The 24969-nt window shown below is 44.6% G+C and overlaps 1 protein-coding gene across 1 annotated transcript in view; it reads left to right on the forward strand.

Annotated features, from left to right (window-relative positions):
* LRFN5 (leucine rich repeat and fibronectin type III domain containing 5) overlaps positions 1 to 24969 on the forward strand; it is a 374090-nt gene that overhangs the window by 334978 nt on the left and 14143 nt on the right. Inside the window, exon 3 of the mRNA XM_077466724.1 lies at positions 1195 to 2602. Within this exon, the coding sequence (XP_077322850.1) occupies positions 1215 to 2602 (1388 nt within the window). The 5' untranslated portion in view covers positions 1195 to 1214. The remainder of the gene's footprint in view (positions 1 to 1194; positions 2603 to 24969) is intronic.

A 24969-nucleotide genomic window follows, 5' to 3' on the forward strand; every position in this document is an offset into this window, starting at 1 on the left:
CAACAGATCCCCACTAGTGACAATAGATCCCAGCCAGCAACAATAGACCCTACAGCACACCCCTTGGCATTACATATAGTTAGTGCTGGAGGTACAGGAACTGCGTTCCCCCCATGTTCTTGCTGAAAAAAAATCCCTGCGTATTTGTATTTGTGTTGTCAATGTACTTTTTCTTATCTACATTGTCAGGGCAACTAAATTAATATGGGGACATGAGGACCTCAGTTATGAGAAATGGCTACAAGCACTAAATGTGTTCTCACTGGAGAAGAGACGCTTGAGAGGAGATATGATAGTGATATACAAATATCTCAACGGTCATCCCAACATAAGTATAAAGCCCCATACACACGAGCGGACTTTTCAACATCCAAAGTCTGACGGAATGATTCCGGCAGACCATTCGATCGTGTGTGGGCTGCAACGGACTTTTGATTCGCAAAAGTCTGACAGACTTTAGAAATGGAACATGCTTCAAATTTTTCCGCCAGAACTCTGCCGGACCCAGTTCCTACCGAAAAATTCGCTTGTGTGTGTATGCTATTCCGACGGACTAAAACCGACGCTAGGGCAGCTATTGGCTACTGGCTATGAACTTCCTTATTCGAGTCCAGTCGTACGTCATCACGTTCGAATCCGTCGGAGTTTGGTGTGATTGTGTGTGGCCAAGTCCGCTCATTCGAAAAGTCCCTCAGAACTCTGTCGGAACTCCATCAGAACTCCGTCGAAAGTCTGTCGGACTTAATCCCTCGAAAAGTCTGCTCGTGTGTACGCGGCATAACACTTTTCAGTCTCAGGGAGGGTAGGAGGGCACAGGACCACAAGATGAGACTGGAAGAGAAGCTGTTTAACCTTAAGCTGTGTAGGGGGGTTTTTCACTGTCAGGGCGGTAAGGATGTGGAACTCTCTTCCACAATCAGTGGTGTCGGCAGTAAGTATGGATTGTTTTAAAAGACTCTTTGACAGACATCTTATCGAAAACAATATACGGGGATATGGAAAATGATTTTCTACATGCACACCCACCAACACAGCTTGAACTGGATGGACTATTGTCTTTATTCAACCTTAAAAACTATGTAATTTAGTGATGAACTTATTTCTATACCTCAATAAACACTTTGTAAACATTCAAATACAGTCTAGACTACAGGTTTGAATTTCCATTGACACTTTTTTTCTTTTTCTTTTTAGGCTTTTTAACCTGATCTACAATGGAAAAACTGTTTGGTTATCTGTTGTTCATTGGCATGGCGGTGAGAGCTGAGATCTGTCCCAAGCGCTGTACCTGTCAAAATTTATCTCCAAACCTTGCAACCTTGTGCGACAAGAAAGGTTTACTCTTCATCCCTCCGAACATCAACAGAAAGACTGTAGAGCTGCGCCTTGCTGATAATTTTGTAACAAATATAAAACGAAAGGATTTTGCTAACATGACAAGTCTAGTGGACCTGACGTTGTCACGGAATACAATCAGTTACATCACCCCCCAATCGTTTGCCGACTTGCGCAATTTAAGGGCGTTACATTTGAACAGCAATCGATTGACTAAAGTCACCAATGACATCTTTAGTGGGCTTTCCAATCTCCATCATTTGATACTCAACAACAACCAATTGATACTGATTTCACCAACAGCCTTTGATGATGTTTTGGCTTTGGAGGAGCTTGACCTGTCCTACAACAACCTTGAAACTATTCCATGGGAAGCAGTGGAAAAAATGGTTAGTTTGCACACACTTAGTCTAGATCACAACATGATTGAGCACATCCCTAAGGGGACATTCTCACACTTACACAAGCTAAACAGATTAGATGTAACATCTAATAAACTTCAAAAATTACCACCAGACCCTCTCTTCCAGAGAGCTCAGGTGCTAGCAACCTCAGGTATAATAAGTCCTTCCGCATTTGCTTTGAGTTTTGGTGGAAATCCATTACATTGCAATTGTGAATTATTATGGCTGAGGCGCCTTATGCGAGAGGACGACTTGGAGACGTGTGCTTCTCCGCCGCTTCTGTCAGGACGGTATTTCTGGTCCATCACCGAAGAAGATTTTTTGTGCGAGCCACCACTTATTACCAGATACACGCCAGACGTTGAGGTTTTAGAAGGACAAAAGGCTGTTTTAAAATGCAAAGCCCTTGGAGATCCTGAGCCAGCAGTCCACTGGATATCACCAGAAGGAAAGCTAATATCCAACGGGACGCGGATTTTTGTCTACGATAACGGAACACTGGACATCCTGATAACCACAGTCAAGGATGGCGGGCCTTTCGCATGTATTGCTTCTAACCCAGCCGGAGAGACAACGAAGACTATCAACCTCCATATAATTAAACTCCCTCATCTAGTGAACAGTACAAATCATATCCATGAGCCAGACCCTGGATCATCTGATATTTCCACCTCTACCAAGTCCGGGTCTAATGCCAGCAGTAGCAATGGGGATACAAAAATAAGCCAAGACAAAAAGGTGGTGGTGGCCGAGGCTACATCCTCCACTGTACTCATTAAATTCAATCTTCAAAGGAATATACCAGGAATTCGGATGTTTCAAATACAGTACAATGGCACCTACGATGACTCCCTTGTTTACAGGTAAGGTTTTTTTCATTTTTTTTTATAATTTGCATAATTTAAAAAAAAAAAATGTATTTGACTTTTTTTTTTTTAATTGTGAAAAAAAATCATCAGGCTTTTTTTTTTTTAATATATGGAATATTAATATATATTTAATATATGGAACTTGACTATCAAGAAACTGTGAAATAATTCTAGTTTGCAGGGCAATCATTTTACACAAATGATGGCAGGACACTTATCGCATGAGGTAAATCTTTGGCAATTGGTACCTTAACCACTTCAATACCGGGCACTTAAACACCTTCCTGCCCAGACCAATTTTGAGCTTTCAGCGCTGTCGCACTTTGAATGACAATTGCGCGGTCATGCTACACTGTACCCAAATTAAATTTTTATCATTTTTTTCCCACAAATAGAGCTTTCTTTTGGTGGTATTTGATCACCTCTACGGTTTTTATTTTTTGCGCTACAAATAAAAAAATATCGAAAATTTTGAAAAAAAAAATGTTTTTTTTTTTCTTTCAGTTTCAAAACTTTGTAAATAAGTACGTTTTCTCCTTCACTGATGGGCACTGATGGGGCTACACTGATGGGCACTGATAAGGCGGCACTGATGGGCACCAATGTGGCACCAATGAAGTGGCACTGATAGGCGGCACTGATAGGCGGCACGGATGGGCGACACGGATGGGCGACACGGACGGACACTGATAGTTGGCACAAATTGGCACTGATAGCTGGCACGGATGGGCGGCACGGATGGGCGGCACACATGGGCGGCACAGATGGGCATGGATAGGCGGCACAGATGGGCATGGATAGGCGGCACAGATGGGCATGGATGGGCATGGATAGGCGGCACAGGTGGGCACTGATAGGTGGCACAGGTGGGCACTGATAGGCGGCACAGGTGGGCACTGATAGGTGGCACAGGTGGGCACTCATAGGCGGCACAGGTGGGCACTCATAGGCGGCATTGGTGTTATACTATAGTAATGGATGCCAATCAGTGCCAAACAATAATGCATGCCAATCAGTGATGCCCATTGTGGGCACTGATTGGCATCCATTATGGGCACTGATTGGCACCCATTGTGCTGACTGGCATCCCTGGTGGTCTAGGGAGGATTACCTTTTCCCTGGTGGTCTGGTGGCGTCCCTGGTGGTCCAGTGTGGGCATCCTCGGGGGGGCTGTGCTGATAATCGATCAGCACAGACCCCCCCTGTCAGAGGAGCAGCCGATCGGCTCTCCTCTACTTGCGTCTGACAGACGCGAGTGAGGGAAAGCCGATCACCGGCTCTTCCCATTTACACTGTGATCAGCTGTGATTGGACACGGCTGATCACGTGGTAAAGAGTCTCCGTCGGAGACTCTTTACCGAGATCGTAGTTGCCGGGTGTCAGACTGACACCCCGCAACAACGATCGCCGCGATGCGCGCCCCCGGGGGCACGCAGCGGCTCATAATCCTGATCACGTCATATGACGTCCGGTCAGGATTATGAAACCACTTTGCCGCCGTCAATTGCTTATAGGGCGGGCGGCAAGTGGTTTTAATAGAACTATGGGCAAAACTTATTTTTTTGTTTTTCATTTTGGATAGAGTAAGGTAGGGTTATAAACCCTGCCAATTATTTTTTCACCATCTGTGTCCCATTGATTCCCCTTTACTTCTTGTCCCATAGCCAAACAGGAAATGAGAGGAAATCCCTGCAAATTAATGGAATTTCATGGGAACCACCAGGTCACCAGAACTAGTGTCTTTTTTTTTAAATTTGGTATTTTCTTTTACTTTCACGTTCAATTATAATAGTAATCAGGACAAATAGAGAGGGGGATCTTTTTAACAGGTACACAGACAGCAATAAAAACTGACAGGCCTTCTAATCCCTCTCCACTCTATCCAGAACTAGTAAAAAAAAGTTTTGCCTTTAGTTATACTTTAAAAACAAGAGAAAAATTGACCTACGTTAAAGTTGATGTGAACTCAAAAAAAATGAAGATCTGCTATTTGATAAGGAACATGTAGAATAAAATTTAAATATTTCCATGTTGTCCTGAATTTTAACGTTAAAAATAGCAGTGCACTTCCTGTGCCTAGGCACCCCTGTCCTGTAGCCTCATAGTTGCATACATATCTGCAGACCTGTGCTTTCTCCAATCCTCCCAATGTTTCTTGATCATTACCTTACCAGTCAACAAGTCTTCAGAGGTACAGCTCTTGCATAAGGAAGCAATGTCTTGCATCTACCAAGATGGTAACCTCCACACAAACAAGCATTGCCGATACAAGGTCATCTACAGCCCAGGGGCGAACAGGTCTAATTTGTCCTCCTAGGACAGCTCTTACCACCTGCTGCCCCCCAAATTCCCCTTCTCAACACAAATCCCCAAACCCCTTGTGGTGTCCCCCAACCTCACATATTCCCTTAGTGCCCTGCCCACCCCTTTTCCCGGCCCTGATAACAAGGTATGGTAGGTCAGTGATGAGGAAAAGATCATCTGCAGGGAGCCTATGGCCAATGCTAGTGATTAGTCTTTTGCCCCATGCTTGTCTTTTGTGGGCACACCTTCCACAGTACAGCACAGGTCCTCTTTAATGAATGAACACAATCTGTAATGACACCAACAAACAATGATGGCCCAACTGCTACAGACATCAATACTGAATGATTGATATACCTGGGTGCATTCCCTGGTAAATCAGGTCTCTACATTTCTAGAAATCATGATAGTAGGGACGAATTTTGAGCTGGATGGGTGAGTTTTAACAGCTGAATACAATGTTCAGGATGCACAAAAAATTTTTTTTTTAATTTCAAAACAGGCTGTTAATACAAATTATGAATAAATAAATATGGCACATAATAATAATAATAATAATAATAATAATAATAATAATAATAATAATAATAATAATAATAATAATAAACATCATCATCAGTCACATTATATTATTATTATTATTATTATTATTATTATTATTATTATTGTATTGTTAATAACATTATTATAATTCTTATGAATATTCTTATTATTATCAACAATACTGATCTTACTACTACTATTACTACTACTAATAATAATAAAAAGAATAATAATAATAATTCTTCTTCTTCTTGAATGCAGAGATTTTATTTTTCTTGAACAGAACGGTGGGAAAGAGGGTTAGGGCCAGGACAACCTTTAGTGACTTCTACAGGTAGACAGCCATGAAGGGAAAGGTATCCAGCAACGTACACTATCTGCATGTATAGGAGTGCTGTCTCCTATGGCAACAGTCTTAGCTCCTGTACACACGGTCGGAGATTCCGACAACCAAATCCGTCGGATTTTGTCCGTTGGATCTTGTTCTAAACTGTTGCATACACACGGTCGGACAAAGTTGTCGAAAAATCCGATCTTTCAGAACGTGATGACGTAATTTCGTTACAACGGGACTACGTTCAGGCTAGTAGCCAATAGCTTTGATGTAGGAATTTGATCTGAGCATGCGTGGCACTTGGTCCGATCAAAATTCTCTACACATGATCGGAGTATGTCCGATCGGACCAGTTTGTCGGAAAATATTTCCAACAAGTTGGAAAATTTGGTCCGACGGATATTCCGACGGAAACAGTCCGATGCATACCACACACAGTCAGATTATCCGACAAGACGGTCCGATGGGACACATTCCGGTGGATTCTCCGACCGTGTGTACAAGGGCTTAGAACAGTTCCTAACACAAGTTGTAACAAACTCCTTTACTTTCTCTACAGTCACTTCTAGTAGATTCTTGACCCACTGAGCTTCCGGTCTCTCTCACTAGATCTGCTGATTCCCTGCCACCGAATCCCTTGAGCTCCTCCAATCTTCACTTAAGTATCTTCCTCACGTGTCACCCACGCCTCTCTGCTGGGTCCCTGGCTTGGCACTCCAGATTCTTCTCAAGCTTCACCCCACTGGCCTGCTTGGTCCGCGGCCTGACACACAAGGCTGCTCTGCAAGTGTCACCTCCCCTGGTTGGGTCCCTGGATTGACACCTGCTGAAGAGTGAAATCAATTGATCCCTAACAATGAGCCAAGGTAATTACACCTGGCAGATACATTTAGGAGCAACCTTCTTCTTCTTCTTCTTCTTCTTCTTCTTCTTCTTCTTCTTCTTTATTGTTGTTATTAATAATAAATAATAATAATAACAACAATATGATGATGATGCTGATAATTATCATTATTATTACTATTGCTATTAGTAGTAGTAGCAGCATTGTATTATTATTATTATTATTATTATTATTCATAATAACAATAATAATAATAATAATAATAATAATATTGTTATTAAAAAATCATACAAATTGCAGCACTTTAAATACCATATAATATACGTGAATTAAATCAAATAATATGTGAAATTCAGTAAATTCACATTTCACGTATTATTTGGTTTTATTCACATACATTTTATGGTATTTAAAGTGTTGCAATTCATGTGATTTTTTAAAAGTTTAAGAGACAGTGTACTACAGAAATCTAGCTGTTCTTCTTAGCCCTTGTCCACACGGTCGGACATTCCAACAACCAAATCCGTCGGATTTTGTCCGACGGATTTTGTCCGAAACTGTTGCATACACACAATCGGACAAAGTTGTCAGAAAATCCAATCGTACTTAGCCCCTGTACACACGGTCGGAGATTCCGACAAACAAATCCGTCTGATTTTGTCCGTCGGATCTTGTCCGAAACTGTAGCATACACACGGTCGGACAAAGTTGTCGAAAAACTCGATCTTTCAGAACGTGATGACGGAATTTCGTTACAACGGGACTACGTTCAGGCTAGTAGCCAATAGCTTTGATGTAGGAATTTAATCTGAGCATGCGTGGCACTTTGTCCGATCGGAATTCTCTACACATGATCGGACAAAGTCCGGTCGGATCATGTTGTCGGAAAATTTTATAGCCCAGCTGGAAAACCTGGTCCATCGGATACTCCGACGGAAACAGTCCGATGGAGCCCACACACGGTCGGATTATCCGACAACGCGGTCCTATCGGACATTGTCCATTGGAATGTCCGACTATGTGTATAAGGGCTTAGTGTGTAGCGCTGACTTTTTTTAATTATTATTATTTTTAACAATAATATTGCTCTTACTAGTTCTACAGCTGCTGCTACTGCTAATGTTAATGAAAATAATAATAATAATAATAATAATAATAATAATAATAATTTAATTCCTCATAGGACTTCTATTATAAAAGCGTTATGTTTTGCAAGCCTTTACCATTTTATCTCTATTCATCTATTATTATGCATTCTACAGTGAGGATTAATAACCTTCAGTACGTCCCTAAGCACTAAAATTAATAGCAGTTGGCCTTTGTCCTCCCAGAAAAAAAAAATATGACCATGTCTGAGGGAATATGTGCAAATATTGTCGGGCTTTACAAAAGGTTACAGCCCAAAGGATGCTGGGAAATCAACTCACAGAGAAACATAAAATAACACCATCTGCTTGGATTTCAGAGCTTGAATTTAAGAACATAACTCATAACAAAATGTCATATCATATAATGTAATAAAGTTGTATCATCGCTTTACGTTTCCTGAATTACAGTATATTTTATAATGATATTCCTTTCACCCTTTGTTTAGTCTTTCTGGCCACACTCTCCGACTTAAAGTGGAAGTCCTGTTAACACCTAACTAAGCTTAAACCTACTCCCATCCCCATTCCAAGTCCTATACTAACTCTGCTGTACAGGAAAGATGTGTATACCTGCCCAATCGAAGGGCGCTCCAGTCCGGTCATGTGATTGGCTCCTAGTAGTGGCTTCAGGGGAGAGGAGGGACAGGGGACAACAGATGCCCCATAGTAAGTCTATGGGTGAAGTCACAACACAGGCTCTGCAGCCGTTGTTGCTGCTCTCTCCTCTCCTCTGAAACTGGGAGCTGGGAGATCAGGTGACTGCCCTTACATTAGGTAAGTGTACAAATCTTTCCTGTACAGGGCAGTTAGCAGAAGGCAGTCTTTCTCAACCTTTTCATCACAGAGGAACCCTTTAAATAACTTTCTGGTCTTAGGGAAACCCTGCTAAAAATGACAATATCTACAACTCATGATACATTATTGTGATGGTCTGTGGGAAGAATGATCCTTACACTGGTGGTCATTGGGAAGAATTACCCCCTTACGGGTAGCTAAAAAGATCAATGGTGTTAGAGGGAACTTATCTGAGATGCAGAAATTACTCATTGCTCAAGGAACCCCAAGGAACCCAAAGGTCCCATGGAAACCTGGTTGAGAAAACCTGGTATAGGGCTTAGAATGGGAGTGGGAGTAGGTTTATGCTATCTATGCGTTAAGAACAACGGTTTGGTCTGCACACATTGGCAAATACCTGTAGTCCTATCTCTACCTTCTGAGAGTCTCCCCAATGGAAGCACAGGCATTTTATTGGATAAGTGGGGGGGGGGGGGGCAGGTAAGCCTGAAAGGAGCCCACACCTCCTTAAAGGTACAGGGGCACACGGAACACCCCGGCAGATAGCACTATGGCAGCAAAAGATGTCAGTGCGTTGCCTGACCAATATAATCAAAATACAAAAAAGTGGCCACTGCCTCCACATATGACTGGTCTTTGCAGCAAGGGTGAGGTATGTCAAATAAATACAAAGGGATTTCCAAGCTCAAACTTACCAACCAGCCAGCGACCAACAAATACAAAGAGATTTCCAAGCTCAAACTTACCAACCAGCCAGCGACCAACAAATACAAAAAGATTTCCAAGCTCAAACTTACCAACCAGACAGCGACCAACAAATACAAAGAGATTTCCAAGCTCAAACTTACCAACCAGCCAGCGACCAACAAATACAAAAAGATTTCCATGCTCAAACTTACCAACCAGCCAGCGACCAACACATACAAAAAGATTTCCATGCTCAAACTTACCAACCAGCCAGCGACCAACAAATACAAAGAGATTTCCATGCTCAAACTTACCAACCAGCCAGCGACCAACACATACAAAGAGATTTCCAAGCTCAAACTTACCAACCAGCCAGCGACCAACAAATACAAAGAAATTTCCAAGCTCAAACTTACCAACCAGCCAGCGACCAACACATACAAAGAGATTTCCAAGCTCAAACTTACCAACCAGCCAGCGACCAACAAATACAAAGAAATTTCCAAGCTCAAACTTACCAACCAGCCAGCGACCAACACATACAAAGAGATTTCCAAGCTCAAACTTACCAACCAGCCAGCGACCAACACATACAAAGAGATTTCCAAGCTCAAACTTACCAACCAGCCAGCGACCAACAAATACAAAGAAATTTCCAAGCTCAAACTTACCAACCAGCCAGCGACCAACCAAATTGACTGGTCTAACAGTATACGTTAAGAACAGGGTTTTGTTCTGCACACATTTGCAAATACATGCGTAAGCTGCAGGCCCCGCCAAGGCACTCTGTTTCCTGTAGTCCTTTCTCTGCCTTCTGATATTCTACACAATGGAAGCACATGCATTTTAACAGATAAGTGGAGGACAGGTGAGTCTGGAAGGAGCACATCCCTCCTTGTATTCGTTCGACATATGCCCCCCCCCCCCCCTCCAGTGCTCCTTGCTGCAAAGACCCATTATAAGTAGGGGCAGTGGCCACTTGTTTGTATTTTGATTATATGGTTTAGGCAACGCACTGACATCCTTGCTGCCACAGTGCTGTGTGCTGCGTGTTCAGTGCACCCCTGTTCCATTAAAATGCCCGTGCTTCCATTTTTGGAGGCTCTATGGCCTTGGGGGACTGGGGGCAAGGTCATGACGTCACTTCTGGTCCAGGGTGGAAATAAACACTGTTTTTTGATCTTTTGCTTCTAAAGGTAAAGAAGATATGTGGGATCTTTTTGACCCCAGATCACTCTATAAAGAGGACCTGTCATCTTTATTTATATTACAAGGGATGTTTACATTCCTTGTAATAGGAATAAAAGGGATTTTTATTTATTTATTTATTTATTTATTTATTTTTATCTAAACTGCCCCTCACTTTTTTTTTTTTTTTTTTTTTTTTAAGAGACAGTGTTAATAAAAAAAAAAAAAAGAAAAAACATACATAAGAAAAACTAAAAATAAAAGCTCCTTATCCCTCCGTGCTTGCACACAGAGGTGAATGCATACGTAAGTCACGCACGCATATATATAAACGGTGTTTCCACAACACATGTGAGGTATCACCATGGAGTGGGAGCACTAATTCTAGCACTTGACCCTCTCTGTAACTCTAAACAGATAACCGGCAACAAAATCCCTTCCTGCACAGCTGAAGCATTGGGTCTCCCTTTTGACCAGGAGATGGAATGCATTTGCAGATATTAACCTCCTGGAAGCGTTATTGTATTATAATTTTATTATATGTATTTCAACAATGAAATTTTTTTTTTTCTTTATTAGACTGTTGTGATTTTTAATCAACATGCCATTTTTTCTTTTGTCTTTCTGGTACCATCGAGCACTGTTTGTTTGTGTATTTTTAAAAATGTCACCTATGGAGATTTTTAAGTACCGTAGTTTGTCTCCATTCCATACACAAATGGTATATATATATATATATATATATATATATATATATATATATATATATATATATATATATTACTAAATGTAGCCATGGTGTGAGCACTCCTAACAACAACCTGCCAAATCACTCTGCTGCCAGACCCCCATTTATCACCTCTGAGACAACGAGCAGTCATTTGCATAGTTTTGTTGCGTTTATTGTGGGATACAACTTGGTTGGGGTAAAGGAAGATATGGGATGCCCATAGCACTTATTGAGTTGTCATCACATTTGTAGAACATTGATTAGCAGCTTTAGCCCTGAAAATGATTCACTTCTAACATTCGCAGTCTATTTCCTCTGCATATCTCCACTGCAGACTATTGCTCCTCTTCCTCTACATTCACTCCTGCAGATTATCACTCCTCCAGCTTCCTCTCTTCTTGTACAAATCCTCTACTGCAAAACTGTTAGATTGGTATTGCTTCACTTCCAGTAATACAAGAAGGGATCACTCTGAATAACCCCCGTTTGCTGGCTGTACTTTAAGCGATACCTCTCCCTGGCCGCTCATTGAATTTGGCAGCTACACAGTCTCTTGGAGGGTATTACCAGCAGGGCCGGTGCTACCACTAGGCGGATTAGGCAACCGCCTAGGGCGCACTGCTGCCTAGGGCGCCTGGCCGCTGGCTTTTTTATTCCCGCACTGTCCTCCATAGAGTCATATCAAGCAGCCCTGACTCTCCGCCCTTATGTGTTCCCAGTCCAGGCAGTAATCCCCCCTCTGCTCTTCTATCAGCCAGCGCAGCGAGTGTCATATGTCCAGCAATCCCCAGGGCGCTCTCTGACGTGTGACGTTGGGGAGATGTGGGGGCGGCCGGGCATCCATTGCTACATGCCAGTGAAAAGCGAGGGGCTGGCCGAGGGCAGATAAGCCAGAGAGCCCGGGACTTTGGAGAAGAGCTCCACCGTGGCACCGCCTCCTCTTTGACCTCGCCCCCTGACCCCGCCTCCCCCAGGCGCAGCGTACCCCATGCTTCCCGAGCATGGACTGTTCCAAATTCCTCTCCACTCTCTGATGTGAGGCACGAATCTGGAGGACAGTCTCGCCGCTCACTAGGGGCACAGAGCTGTCACAGACGAGGGGCAGGAGGCACAGGCTGCTGCGGGAGCCACTGGAACTGGACAGATAAAAGCAGGAGACTGGCATCATGTTATGGAAGGTACTGTCTGTCATCATACACACCTGCAGACAAAGACTGTGACAGAGGTGGAACTGCAGGAGCAGGGCTAGGGGTCTCTCATCTCCCCCCAACTCCCCCTCCCTCTCTCTAAGCCCCCCTTCCCCTCTCTCAGCCCCCCTTCCTTCTCTCTCAGCCCTTCCCCTCTCTCTCAGCCCTCCCCCTCTCTCTCAGCCCCCCCCATTCTCTCTCAGCGCCCCTCCCCCTTCTCTCTCAGCCCTCCCCTCTCTCTCAGCCCTCCCCCTCTCTCTCAGCCCCCCTCCATTCTCTCTCAGCGCCCCCTCCCCCTTCTCTCTCAGCCCTCCCCCTCTCTCTCAGCCCTCCTTCCTCTCTCAGCCCTCCCCCCTCTCTCTTAGCCCTCCCCCCTCTCTCTTAGCCCTCCCCCCTCTCTCTCAGCCCTCCCCCTCTCTCAGCCCTCCCCCTCTCTCAGCCCCATCCCTTCTCTCTCAGCTCCCCCTATCTCCAAGCCCCCTACCCCTCTCTCAACCCTCCCCCCTCGCTCTCAGCCCCCCTCCCTTCTCTCTCAGCTCCCCCTCTCTCTTAGCCCTCCCCCTCTCTCAGCCCCCCCTCTCTCCAAGTCCCCCTCCCTCTCTCAGCCCTCCCCACTCTCTCAGCCCACCTCCCTTCTCTCTCAGCTCCCCCTCTCTCCAAGCCCCCCCCTCTCCCAGCCCCCCTCGCCTTCAGCCCCCCTCCCTTCTCTCTCAGCTCCCTCTTTCTCCAAACCCCCCTCCCTTCTCTCTCTGCCCCCTCCCTTCTCTCTCTGCCCCCTCCCTACTCTCTCAGCCCCCCTTTCTCCAAGCCCCCTCCCTTCTCTCTCAGCCCCCCTCTCTCCAAGCCCCCTCCCTTCTCTCTTAGCCCCCCTCTCTCCAAGCCCCCCTCCCTTCTCTCTCAGCCCCCTTCTCTCCAAGCCTCCCTTTCTCTAAGCCCCCCCCCCTCTCTCTAAGTCCCCCTCCCTTCTTTCTCAGCCCCCTCTCTCTCAGCCCCTCCCCTCTCAGTCCTCCCCTCCTCTTAGCCCTCCTCCCTCGATCAGCCCCTCCTTCTCTCTCAGCCACCCCCTCTCTTAGCCATCCTTATACTCTCAGCCCCCCTCTCTCTCTCAGCCATCCCCCCTCTCTCAGCCCTCCCTATTCTCTCAGTCCCCACTCCCTAAGCCCCCCCTTCTCTCCTAGCCCTCCTTTTTCTCTCAGCCCCACTTTCTCTAAGCCCCCTCTCTTTTCTCTCAGACCTCCCTATTCTCTCATCCCCCCATTCTCTATCAGCCCCCCTCTCAGCCCCCACTCTCTTAACCCCCCCTCTCTCTCAGCCCACTCGTCACTCTCAGCCCACCCATCTCTCTACCCCCCTCTTTCGCCCTCCCTCAATTCTTAGCCAGCACTTCCTCTCTCAGCCCCCACTATCTCAACCCCCCTTCTCTCACAGCATCCCTCTCTCTCAGCCCTCCCTCCTATCCCCCACTCTTTCAGCCCCCTCTCAGTCCCCCTCTCTCCCCTCCCCAAGTCACATGTGTTACAGGGTCACGGGCGGAACCAAAGTGGGGGGGGGGGGCGGCAAAATGAGATTTCGCCTAGGGTGTCAAAAATTCTTGCACCAGCCCTGATTACCAGCATGCTTTACCAGGCCAGAGATACTTGGCACCTTTCCCTGGTGGCCTAGCACATGGTAATGAGTGGACTACTGTTCCCAGCCAGTCCATAATTGCAAATGCTGCATTCCCCAGCCAAAGGACAAGTTCTGTGTTCCCTGGTCACAGAACTTTGGGTCTATTCTGCTCAGTCCTACTGTTGCCTCTTCTTCACCGATCTTCTCCTGTGTGTAAGTCCTGTGTTCCCCAGTCACAGCAGCTTGACACCAACTCCATGGTGAAGATCTTTATCCAGGAATACATCCTAGCAGCTCCTCCATCCCTCCTCCGTGCTCGACCCCCCCCCCCCCCCACACGTGGGGACACCCTGCGGCAGCTACCTAAAACTCCATTTTCTTTTTCTCCTGCACCATCAGAACTCCCTGGCAGCCTGTGACCCCAGCTTATATGGGAGGCCTGCCCCCTGCCAACACCGAAAAGTAGTTGGTCAGAGCTCCTCACATGAGCTGCCTGCCACTCAGACCTCAGGTCCAACCCCTGTTCCAGAACAATCTTCCTGAAAGCAGGGGAGGAGCCTCTGAGTCAGAGCACAGGTGGTCACACCCACCACTACACTAAACACTCCCAATCTGAAATCAAAACAAACAGGCCTAACTTACATCACAGGCCTGTCAGAATTTGCCTACACTGATATCTTGAACCCAGAAGAATCCTATTCTAGCACCTACCTTCTGGTACAGGGTGCTACATACACTTTTTTTTTCGTGTTTGAAAAACCACTGCTCAAATTCCGTGTGACATAAAAAAAAAAAATGGCAATTTATTCCTTAGGGTCTCTGCAAAAAAAGAATATATAATGTTAGGTGGTTATACATCATTTTCTAGCAAAAAATACTGATTTAAACTTGTAAACAAAGAGTGCAAGAAAAGGCCTGGTCAGTAAGTGGTTTGTTCCATGGGTCACCATTGACAAAAATTACTATATATACATTGCTACACATACATAATAAAATCCATCTTGGAATAACCTCAACTTGATTTTAATTGCCAAAGCCAAAAAAGGTTCAGCTCACAGCAGCCTTAGAAAACAAAAAAAAAAATGTGAATGATAATGTTAAAAGGAAACTCCAGAACTCCATGCAGATACGAAAGTTAACTAAACTAATAAAGATATGTGTCCTATGTATCAAGTTAGTATAACACCATTGGATGTATTTTTTGTAACTACAATCAACGTACATTCCTGCACTTGACCCAGTATCAGCTTCTTGTAGACCTCTGTATTTTTTTTTTTTTTTTTATATCTTTATTGAATCAAAGCACCATAATAAACATCTCCAATTGGGAGAACCTTAACATATATCAACGTATATTCCAATTTTACTTACACATCATACAAATTGTAATGTTTATAAATACCTTTTTTTTTTCTACTTATATTTATATACAAAGAACAAATTAAATAAAACCATAAAGAGGAAAAAAAAAACAGAACCCCCCCCAGCATTAAAGTGGTTGTAAACCCTTACAACCAACTTTGACCTACAGGTAAGCCTAGATTAAGGCTTACCTGTAGGTCCAAGAAATTGTCAGGAACCATGAAACAGACAGAGACAGAAGTACAATCAAATCACACTTGTTTATTAATAAAAATAAAAAGGTAAATAGGAAAAAGCGTAGTCAAGCAAGCCAGAGTCCGGTAGCCAGATCGGGTAGTCAACCAGTCCAAAGTTCATAAACCAGATCGGGTAATCAGCCAGTCCAGACGTCAGGGATCCACGGAGAGCAACTGCAAGAAGGATGGAAGCCAGGAGGGATGTTAGCAAGCCAGTCTTGAAACAACAGCAGGAGATGGTTCCTAGTGATATGACCAAACATGAAGGCAATGGGGAAATGAGCTGGAAGACTTTAAATAGGCAGGCCAGACGAGCATCATCGGAAACAGCCGGTAACTGTGGAAAGAGAAGAGAGCTGGCAATTAGCCGACAGCTGAGCGGCCCACCCAGAGGAGGAAGGGCTAAGCCAGCCCTGACAGAAATATCTCCTAAACCTACACAGTTTAGGAGATATTTGCCGAAAAGACAGCCACCGCTGTCTATGGCGCATGCGCCGTAGACAGCGGCGAGCAGGCGCACTGAGAGCGCCGCTGTTAACGGCGATATGCCGCGAGTGGCGGTTCCCGTGCACATGCGCAGGAGTGACGTCATCGCGGCTTCGCTGAATGACAGCGGCGGAGCACCGAGACCCACCGAGAAGATGGATGCGCCGGACTACAGGGGACAGCGGTGACTTCACTGGCTCCTGTGTCAGGCAAGTGACGAATAATGGACTACTATGCGATGCATAGTAGTCCATTATGCTTTACCTTTGCAGGGAATCAGGGTTTATGTCCTCTTTAAATCCTGCCCCTCCTCAGTAAAAGAGGGTATGAATGCAACAAAAGAAAAAAAAAAAAGGGAAGAAAAAAATAAATATCCGTGTTGTACTTAAGGATGGACACTGTTGCAGACCTCTGTTTTTCAAAGCTCAGAGTGTGAGAGAAAGAAGGAGCCAATTAGTTCCTTGGGGTGATTTACTAAAACTGGAGAGAGTAGTAGTAGCATTAGAGCTGGTGTTACAATTGGGGATAGGATTACTTATGAATATTTGTATGCACTTTGTGGACTAAGGCCTACCCAAGTTAAATCATCATTTCTAGGATGAGGAGTCATCATGCCAATTTTCCGGCATGCTGCTAAAAGTAAAAGAATCTGGAATCTTTCAAACCAAGAGAAGCTACAGGTTTTGAAAGGGGAGCCAGGGTATAGGAGATATTTAAAAAAAAAATAAATAAAAAAAATAAAAAAAATAAATGGGCAACTAATTCTCCTGATGAGAAGGAAATTATTACTGTGTCCAGTACCTATAAAAAGAATTCCCCTTCTGGTACTGGTAAGATGCATGTTGAGCTGTATCCTTAAATTAAGGTCATGAATTTATTTATAAAGCAGAAAGAAATCTGCATTACTCGCTGACCGTAAATATTCCAGGTGTTCGCTGGCAGGATCCCGAGAAAAGCATTAATTTACGTGTGGGGAGAAATTGTAGCATAAAAGGCAGTTTTTATAGTCAACTCTCGCATCATATCTGACTTGACTTTAATCGGGGTTTTTATTTGATATGATTATGCCCAAAGAAATAAACATTGTAATCGCTGGCTACCTTCACAAGTACTGTATAATAACCCTTGCCTCAACAATTGTCTGGATATAGGACCCAAATGGAAGAAAGATTTTTGCAAAGACTGAAACGAATTAAGTTTTGTTTTCCAGATTGTTACAAGGCTACTGGTGAAGCGAATTTCGGGGGGGGACAAAGGACTCCCCCTTCCTCAAGGCTGCTGATGAATGTTATCAGGCATGTACTGGCCATTGGGACTACAGGGAGTTTCCCGGTTGGCCGATGGCTCAGTGGGCCGGTTTCAGTGAAAAAGTTATGGCTGCGCGGCTCGCCCTTAACTTCACGCAGTGAAGAGAGAAAGATGAGAGAAATAAAGAGGAGAATAAGTGAAATAATGTTATGCTACATTGCGCAATTGCGTATAGTTTTATTTTTTTTTCCAAATTTTTTATTAAAGTTTTACCAAGTATCTACAAACATTGATTACACAGTAAATAAACAATCAGTGTATGGAGTACATAAACATAGTGGGTAGGTAGACTTACACTGCATATGTATAACTGACTAAATATAGTATAGAGCCGAAGAAGTAAATGAAATAAAATAAAATAAAATAAAATAGGTGTTGAAGTATGTTAATATAGGCCGGTTAAAAGAACAAATGGTCATACCCTCCAAATAGGAAGAAAGATATTATGTGGGTCGGTTAATATTGTTAGGTTTATAAATGTCTCATCATTATAAAGTAGAAACAGTAATGAAAACAAAATTATAAAGATATAGGCTGTACAGCGTTGAGTCTATTATTCAGAATACCATCTCCGGTCACCCCTGCTGGGATCTGACTGTGACCGGTGATGGGACCTATTAGGGATTCCCAAAAGACTGATGGTCAACGCCGCACTGCCATTGAAAGAGCACCAATCTCGAGTCTAAAGTTATGAAGGACAGCTGTTTTCTGGAAGGGAAAGGGGAGGAGAAATGAAAAATGATCTTGGTGTAGGGCATCGTGAGTATGGGGTTGAATGGCATTGAAAAAGGTGCCGAGTGAGGCGTGTCCAAGGTTTTTGGTCTATTGAGTCACGGGGCAGGCGGAGGGCAGTTATCAGGATGGGGGTTGTGTGTTGGGGTAGGGTGAATTTGTCCAGGCAGCCCAGAAGATCTGAAGTGTTTCCAAACAGCCCAAGTTTGCCCGTAAATGTTCGGGGTGTCTTTGGCCTGATGAATAAGTTCCTCCATCTCCGCTATTTTGTCTACCCTTTTTATCCAATCTGTTATGGTAGGGGGAGATGTAGATCTCCAGAGCACCGGGATGCACAGGTTGGCCGCATTAATGAGGTGAATGGTCAGGGATTTGGTGTAACTCCGGGTTGTAGTAGGACTGTAATGTAATAGGAATTGGGCAGGAGTCATGTCAAGGGAGTAGGTGGTAATTTGAGAAATCAATCGGTGTATTTCAGTCCAAAATATTTGCAAGAGGGGGCATTCCCACCAGATATGGAGCAAAGTGCCCAAAGCTTTATTACATCTCCAGCACGTCGGGGGGATGCGTATAGTTTTATATACTGTTTTGGTGCTTGTTTGCAAAATTAAAGTGGGCTGGTCTGGACGAAGTCCAGGGCCAAATTTTTGTCCCACTCCAGCCCTGAATGTTATTGAGAAAGGATCCTGATTTGGTCTGTCTGTGATGTATAGACCAGATCTATGATTGTCCGAATGCTGGCTGTAGCTTCGGAGGGAGCATTGATCCAATCTATACGTCACAGACAGACTTAATCAAGATCCCGATTTGTCAGCAGCCCTGAGGAAGGGAGAGTCCTTTGCCCCCCCCCCCAAAAAAAAGCATCGGCTTTATCTTTATCATCTGTACTCTTAACCAGTTGCCGACCGCCGCACGCCGATGTACGTCGGCAGAATGGCACGGGCAGGCATAAGGGCTTACATGTACGTCCCTTGCCTCCCGCGGGTCGGGGGCCCGATCGGGCCCCCGCCCGGTGCCTGCGGTGGTCAGTTTTCGTCCGGGAGTGATCCGGGACGAGGGGGCGGCCATTCATTCATGGCCACCCCCTCGCGATCGCTCCCGACGAATAGAAATCCCCCGTGACATCACTTCCTCTCCTGTAATGTAAACACAGGAGAGGAAGTGATGTATTCTCTCCTCCGTGTCGGTATTTTTCGTTCCGACACGGAGGAGAGCGGATCGGTGAGTTGCACCAACACTCTACACACACAGTAGAACATGCCAGGCACACTCACACCCCCCCTTTACCCCCCGATCACCCCCCCAATTACCCCTGCCCCCCAGTCACAGTGACACCAATGTCATTTTTTTTTTTTTTTTTTTTTTGCATTGGTGTCATTTGTGACTGTAATAACTGTTAGGGCAGTTAGAGTTAGCCCCCTTTAGTTCTAATGTACCCCCCTAACCCCCCCAATAAAGGTTTAACCCCGTGATCACCCCCCGTCGCCAGTGTCACTAAGGCTGGGTTCACATTGCAGCGGTTTATGAGAACGAATGTGATTCGCACCGCACTGCAGTGCAAATCACATCCGATCTCTGTGCGATTCGAGTTCAGCCATTCGCCGCACCCGCCGCACCCGCCACACCCGCCGCACCCGCCGCAAATTCGCACAGGACCCTTTTTTTGGCCCGCAGCAGAATCGGATCGCATGGGTGTTCACACCATGCGATCCGAGTTTGCAGATCGCACTGCGATATGCGAACTGATCTGGGGGTGTCAGTAACATTTCACTGACACTCCCAGCAGTTCGCATAGGGCAGTGTGAACTGTCGCCGGGAGGCATGCGATGCGGGAACCCGCCGCGGATTCGCGGCGTTTCCGCATCGCTCCAGTGTGAACCCAGCCTAATAAGCGATCATTTTTCTGATCGCTGTATTAGTGTCACAGGTGACGCTAGTTAGGCAGGTAGGTATTTAGGTTCGCCGCAACTTTTTATAGCGCCAGGGACCCCCATATACTACCGCATAAAGCCCCCTGATTGCCCCCTAGTTAACCCTTTCACCAGTGATCACCATATAACTGTTACAGGTGACGCTGGTTGGTTAGTTATTTTTTTATAGTTTCAGGGCACCCGCCATTTATTACCTATTAAAGGTTTAACCCCCTGATCACCCGGCGGGTGTCATTTGTGACTAATAACTGTTAGGGCAGTTAGGGTTAGCCCCCTTTAGTTCTAAGGTACCCCCCTAACCCCCCCAATAAAGGTTTAACCCCGTGATCACCCCCCGTCGCCAGTGTCACTAAGGCTGGGTTCACATTGCAGCGGTTTATGAGAATGGATGTGATTCGCACCGCACTGCAGTGCAAATCACATCCGATCTCTGTGCGATTCGAGTTCAGCCATTCGCCGCACCCGCCGCACCCGCCGCAAATTCGCACGGGACCCTTTTTTTGGCCCGCAGCAGAATCGGATCGCATGGGTGTTCACACCATGCGATCCGAGTTTGCAGATCGCACTGCGATATGCGAACTGATCTGGGGGTGTCAGTAACATTTCACTGACACTCCCAGCAGTTCGCATAGGGCAGTGTGAACTGCCGCCGGGAGGCATGCGATGCGGGAACCCGCCGCGCATTCGTGGCGTTCCCGCATCGCTCCAGTGTGAACCCAGCCTAATAAGCGATCGTTTTTCTGATCGCTGTATTAGTGTCACAGGTGACGCTAGTTAGGCAGGTAGGTATTTAGGTTCGCTGCAGCTTTTTATAGCGCCAGGGACCCCCATATACTACCGCATAAAGCCCCCTGATTGCCCCCTAGTTAACCCTTTCACCAGTGATCACCATATAACTGTTACAGGTGACGCTGGTTGGTTAGTTATTTTTTTATAGTTTCAGGGCACCCGCCATTTATTACCTAGTCTCACTAGTGTACCCCTAAATTTAGGGGTGTCTACTTTCCAAAATGGGGTCATTTGGGGGGGGTTTGTGCCATCTTGGCATTTTATGGCCTTCAAAACTGTAATAGGTAGTGAGAAGTGAACTCAAAAATTTACGCCCTTAGAAAGCCTGAAGGCGGTGCTTGGTTTTCGGGGCCCCGTACGCGGCTAGGCTCCCAAAAAGTCCCACATATGTGGTATCCCCGTACTCAGGAGAAGCAGCAAAATTTATTTTGGGGTGTCATTTCACATATGCCCATGGCATGCGTGAGCAATATATCATTTAGTGACAACTTTATGAAAAAAAAAAAAAGTTTGTAATTTTCCCGCAACTTGTGGCAAAATATAAAATATTCCATGGACTCAACATGCCTCTCAGCAAATAGCTTGGGGTGTCTACTTTCTAAAATGGGGTCATTTGTGGGGGTTTTGTGCCATCTTGGCATTTTATGGCCTTCAAAACTGTAATAGGTAGTGAGAAGTGAACTCAAAAATTTACGCCCTTAGAAAGCCTGAAGGCGGTGCTTGGTTTTCGGGGCCCCGTACGCGGCTAGGCTCCCAAAAAGTCCCACATATGTGGTATCCCCGTACTCAGGAGAAGCAGCAGAATTTATTTTGGGGTGTCATTTCACATACGCCCATAGCATGTGTGAGCAATATATCATTTAGTGACAACTTTGTGTAAAAAAAATTATTCAATCGCTTGAGGCAAAAAAATAAAATATTCAATGGGCTCAACATGCCTCTTATCAATTTCCTTAGGGGGTCTACTTTCCAAAATGGGGTCATTTGGGGGGGTTTTGTACTGCCCTGCCATTTTAGCACCTCAAGAAATGAGATAGGCAGTCGTAAACTAAAAGCTGCATAAATTCCAGAAAACGTACCTTAGTTTGTAGATGTGACAACTTTTGCGCAAACCAATAAATATACAATTATTGACTTTTTTTTTACCAAAGACATGTGGCTGAATACATTTTGGCCTAAATGTATGACTAAAATTGAGTTTATTGGATTTTTCTAATAACAAAAAGTAGAAAATATCATTTTTTTTCAAAATTTGCGGTCTTTTTACGTTTATATCGCAAAAAATAAAAATCGCAGAGGCAATCAAATACCATCAAAAGAAAGCTCTATTTGTGGGAAGAAAAGGACGCAAATTTTGTTTGGGTACAACATTGCATGACCGCGCAATTACCAGTTAAAGCAGCGCAGTGCCAAAGTGTAAAAAGACCTCTGGTCATTTACCAGCAAAATGGTCCGGTCTGAAAGTGGTTAATAAAATATTTTTATATTTACATCTACCGGAAACCGGGCGCTCCTTTACACCCAATTTTTCTTGATCGCACATGGAAGCGACCATCAGGCCGCATGCCGAGTAAGCAGCCCAGGCCCCCAACATGGCCCACCACCCTCCCAAAAAAAAGGCCAGGCACCAATCTTTGGAAGGAAACCCTTCCTACCTGCCTTCTTGACTTCCTATCCTCAACCAGTGACTGATCGAGTCAGCCCAGCGCAATCTCTACCCTCAAAGAACAAGGATGCTGGTGAGGAAAAGTATCTTTTTTTTTTTTGGGAAAACCCAGTCCAGATTTATAAGGGATCAGGCAACTTTCAACTTTCCTAGGCAGACCCACTCTCCCTTTATCACATTAACATTTTTAAACTTATGTTTCACTGCTTGAGCAGGACTGAAAATAAACACAGACAACAAAGTCAACCCTTGGATGCCCGGCACTTCAAGTGGCACTGCTACACCAGCACCAAAGAAAGTTGTAAAGCAAGACCTGTTTTTTTGCATCTAAGATCTGTTGGTTTTAGCGTACCAGAAGACCCAATGCCAGTTTTATTTAGCTATTGAGAGATGGCGTCAATGGGTCAGTCATGGAAATTCGGTACAGAATGGGTTTGTATTTCTTTAATCACATGACCCCCCAGGCCTTTTTTTGGCACTTTTTGTTTACAATCAGTGGTCTTTGCTAGAAAATTTTTAAGATCTCCCAAAAAAATTATATATTTTTTAAAGTCCTAGAGAGGTGCACATTTTTTTTTATGTCAAACAGTCAACAGTGTTTGTACAGCGGCTTTTCAAATGCAATTTTTGGGTAAAAAACCCCCCCCAAAAAAACCTTTTTGAATTATAATGCCAAAAAACACAACACATAACCCAGTTTGTGGTAAATTATAAATGATGGTGTTATGCCGAGTAAATAGATGCCAAACATGTTTAACCACTTAAGCCCCGGACCATTTGGCTGGCCAAAGACCACAGCACTTTTTGCGATTCGGGTGCTTCATCGCTTTAACTGACAATTGCACGTACGTGCGGCATAGCTCCCAAACAAATTGGATGTCCTTTTTCCCCCACAAGTAGAGCTTTCTTTTGGTGGTATTTGATCACCTCTACGGTTTTTATTTTTTGCGCTATAAACAAAAAAAATAGCAAAAATTTGAAAAAAAAACATTATTTTTTACTTTTTGCTATAATAAATATCCCCTCAAAATATATAAAATTTATATTTTTTTCTCAGTTTAGGCTGATGCGTATTCTTCTACATATTTTTGGTAAAACATTTTGCAATAAGCATTTATGGATTGCTTTGCGCAAAAGTTGTAGCGTCTACACAATAGGGGATAGTTTTATGGCATTTTTATTATTATTATTAAAAAATTTTTTTTTTACTAGTAATGGCAGCGATCAGCGATTTTTATCGGGACTCGACATTATGGCGGACACATGGGACACTTTTGGCACGATTTTGGGTCCATTCACATTTATACAGCGATCAGTGCAATTAAGAATGCATTGATTACTGTGTAAATGTGATTGGCAGTGAAGGGATTAACCACTAGGTGGCGCTGTAGGGGTTAAGTGTGTGCTTTGGAGTGATTCTAACTGTGGGGGGGGGGGAGGGGCTGTGTGTGACACAACATTGATCACCGCTCCCGATCACAGGGAGCTGTGATCAGTGACTGTCACTATGCAGAATGAGGAAATGCTTGTTTACATCAGCATTTCCCCGTTCTTTGTCTCCGTGAGACGATCGCGGGTATCCCCGCAGACATCGAGTCCGCAGGACCCGCAATCGCTCTCACGGAGGTCGGGGAGGGGGGGGGGCGCCTCTTAAAGGGCAACATACAGGTACGTGATTCTGCCTGTACATGCCCTTCTGCCCCACTATATCTGCGTGAGGTGGTCAGGAAGCGGGTAAAACTGCGCATGCCAGTGCAACCACAACATATAGGCGATGCTTTAAAAGCCTTTACAGGTTACCACTTTAGATTTACACAGGTGGTCTGGTGCTATTATTACTGCCCATGATCTGATGTTTGCGGTGATGCCTCACATGTGCGAGAAGATCGCTGTTTGCGTGCGTGCAAGACCGAAGCATGTGTTTGCCTTTTCGTGCGAGTACAGGGGAGGAGGGGGGCGCTTTTATTTTTTATTTTTTTTTATTATTATTTATTTATTAATTGATTTTCATTTTACACTGTTGCTTTATTTTTTTATTTTTTGATCACTTTTATTGCTGTCACAAGGACTGTAAACATCCTTTGTGAGAGCAATAGGCATGTGACAGGTCCTCTTTATGGAAATATGTGGGGTCTATAAGACCCCCGGATCCCTCCTCTGCTCTTAAAAGCATTTGATCAGACCTAGAGGATTTTTTTTTTTTTTTTTAAATGGCGCCGTTTACATCCAGGGGGAAACAAGAAGTGATGTAACCTTATTGCTTCCAGTTCCCTATATCATAGAGGCAAAAAGAGTGGTTCTGCTCTTTGTCCGCCCCTATGATCATCCGGTGGAAGCCAGGTCATGATAAAGCCGCAGAAAGGGGCATGGGGGGCGCCCCCTCCCGTTGCTTGTAAAAGCAATCTGGCGACTAGTTAGCCACTAGGATTGCTTTTACAAGAGATCTGACTGGTAGCCGGGTGATGCCTGCAGCTGCATATCAT

Source organism: Lithobates pipiens, unplaced genomic scaffold (genome assembly GCF_037356315.1).
Source record: "Lithobates pipiens isolate NorthernLeopardFrog02 unplaced genomic scaffold, aLitPip1_a1.2 Scaffold_37, whole genome shotgun sequence".
Taxonomy (NCBI): domain Eukaryota; kingdom Metazoa; phylum Chordata; class Amphibia; order Anura; family Ranidae; genus Lithobates; species Lithobates pipiens.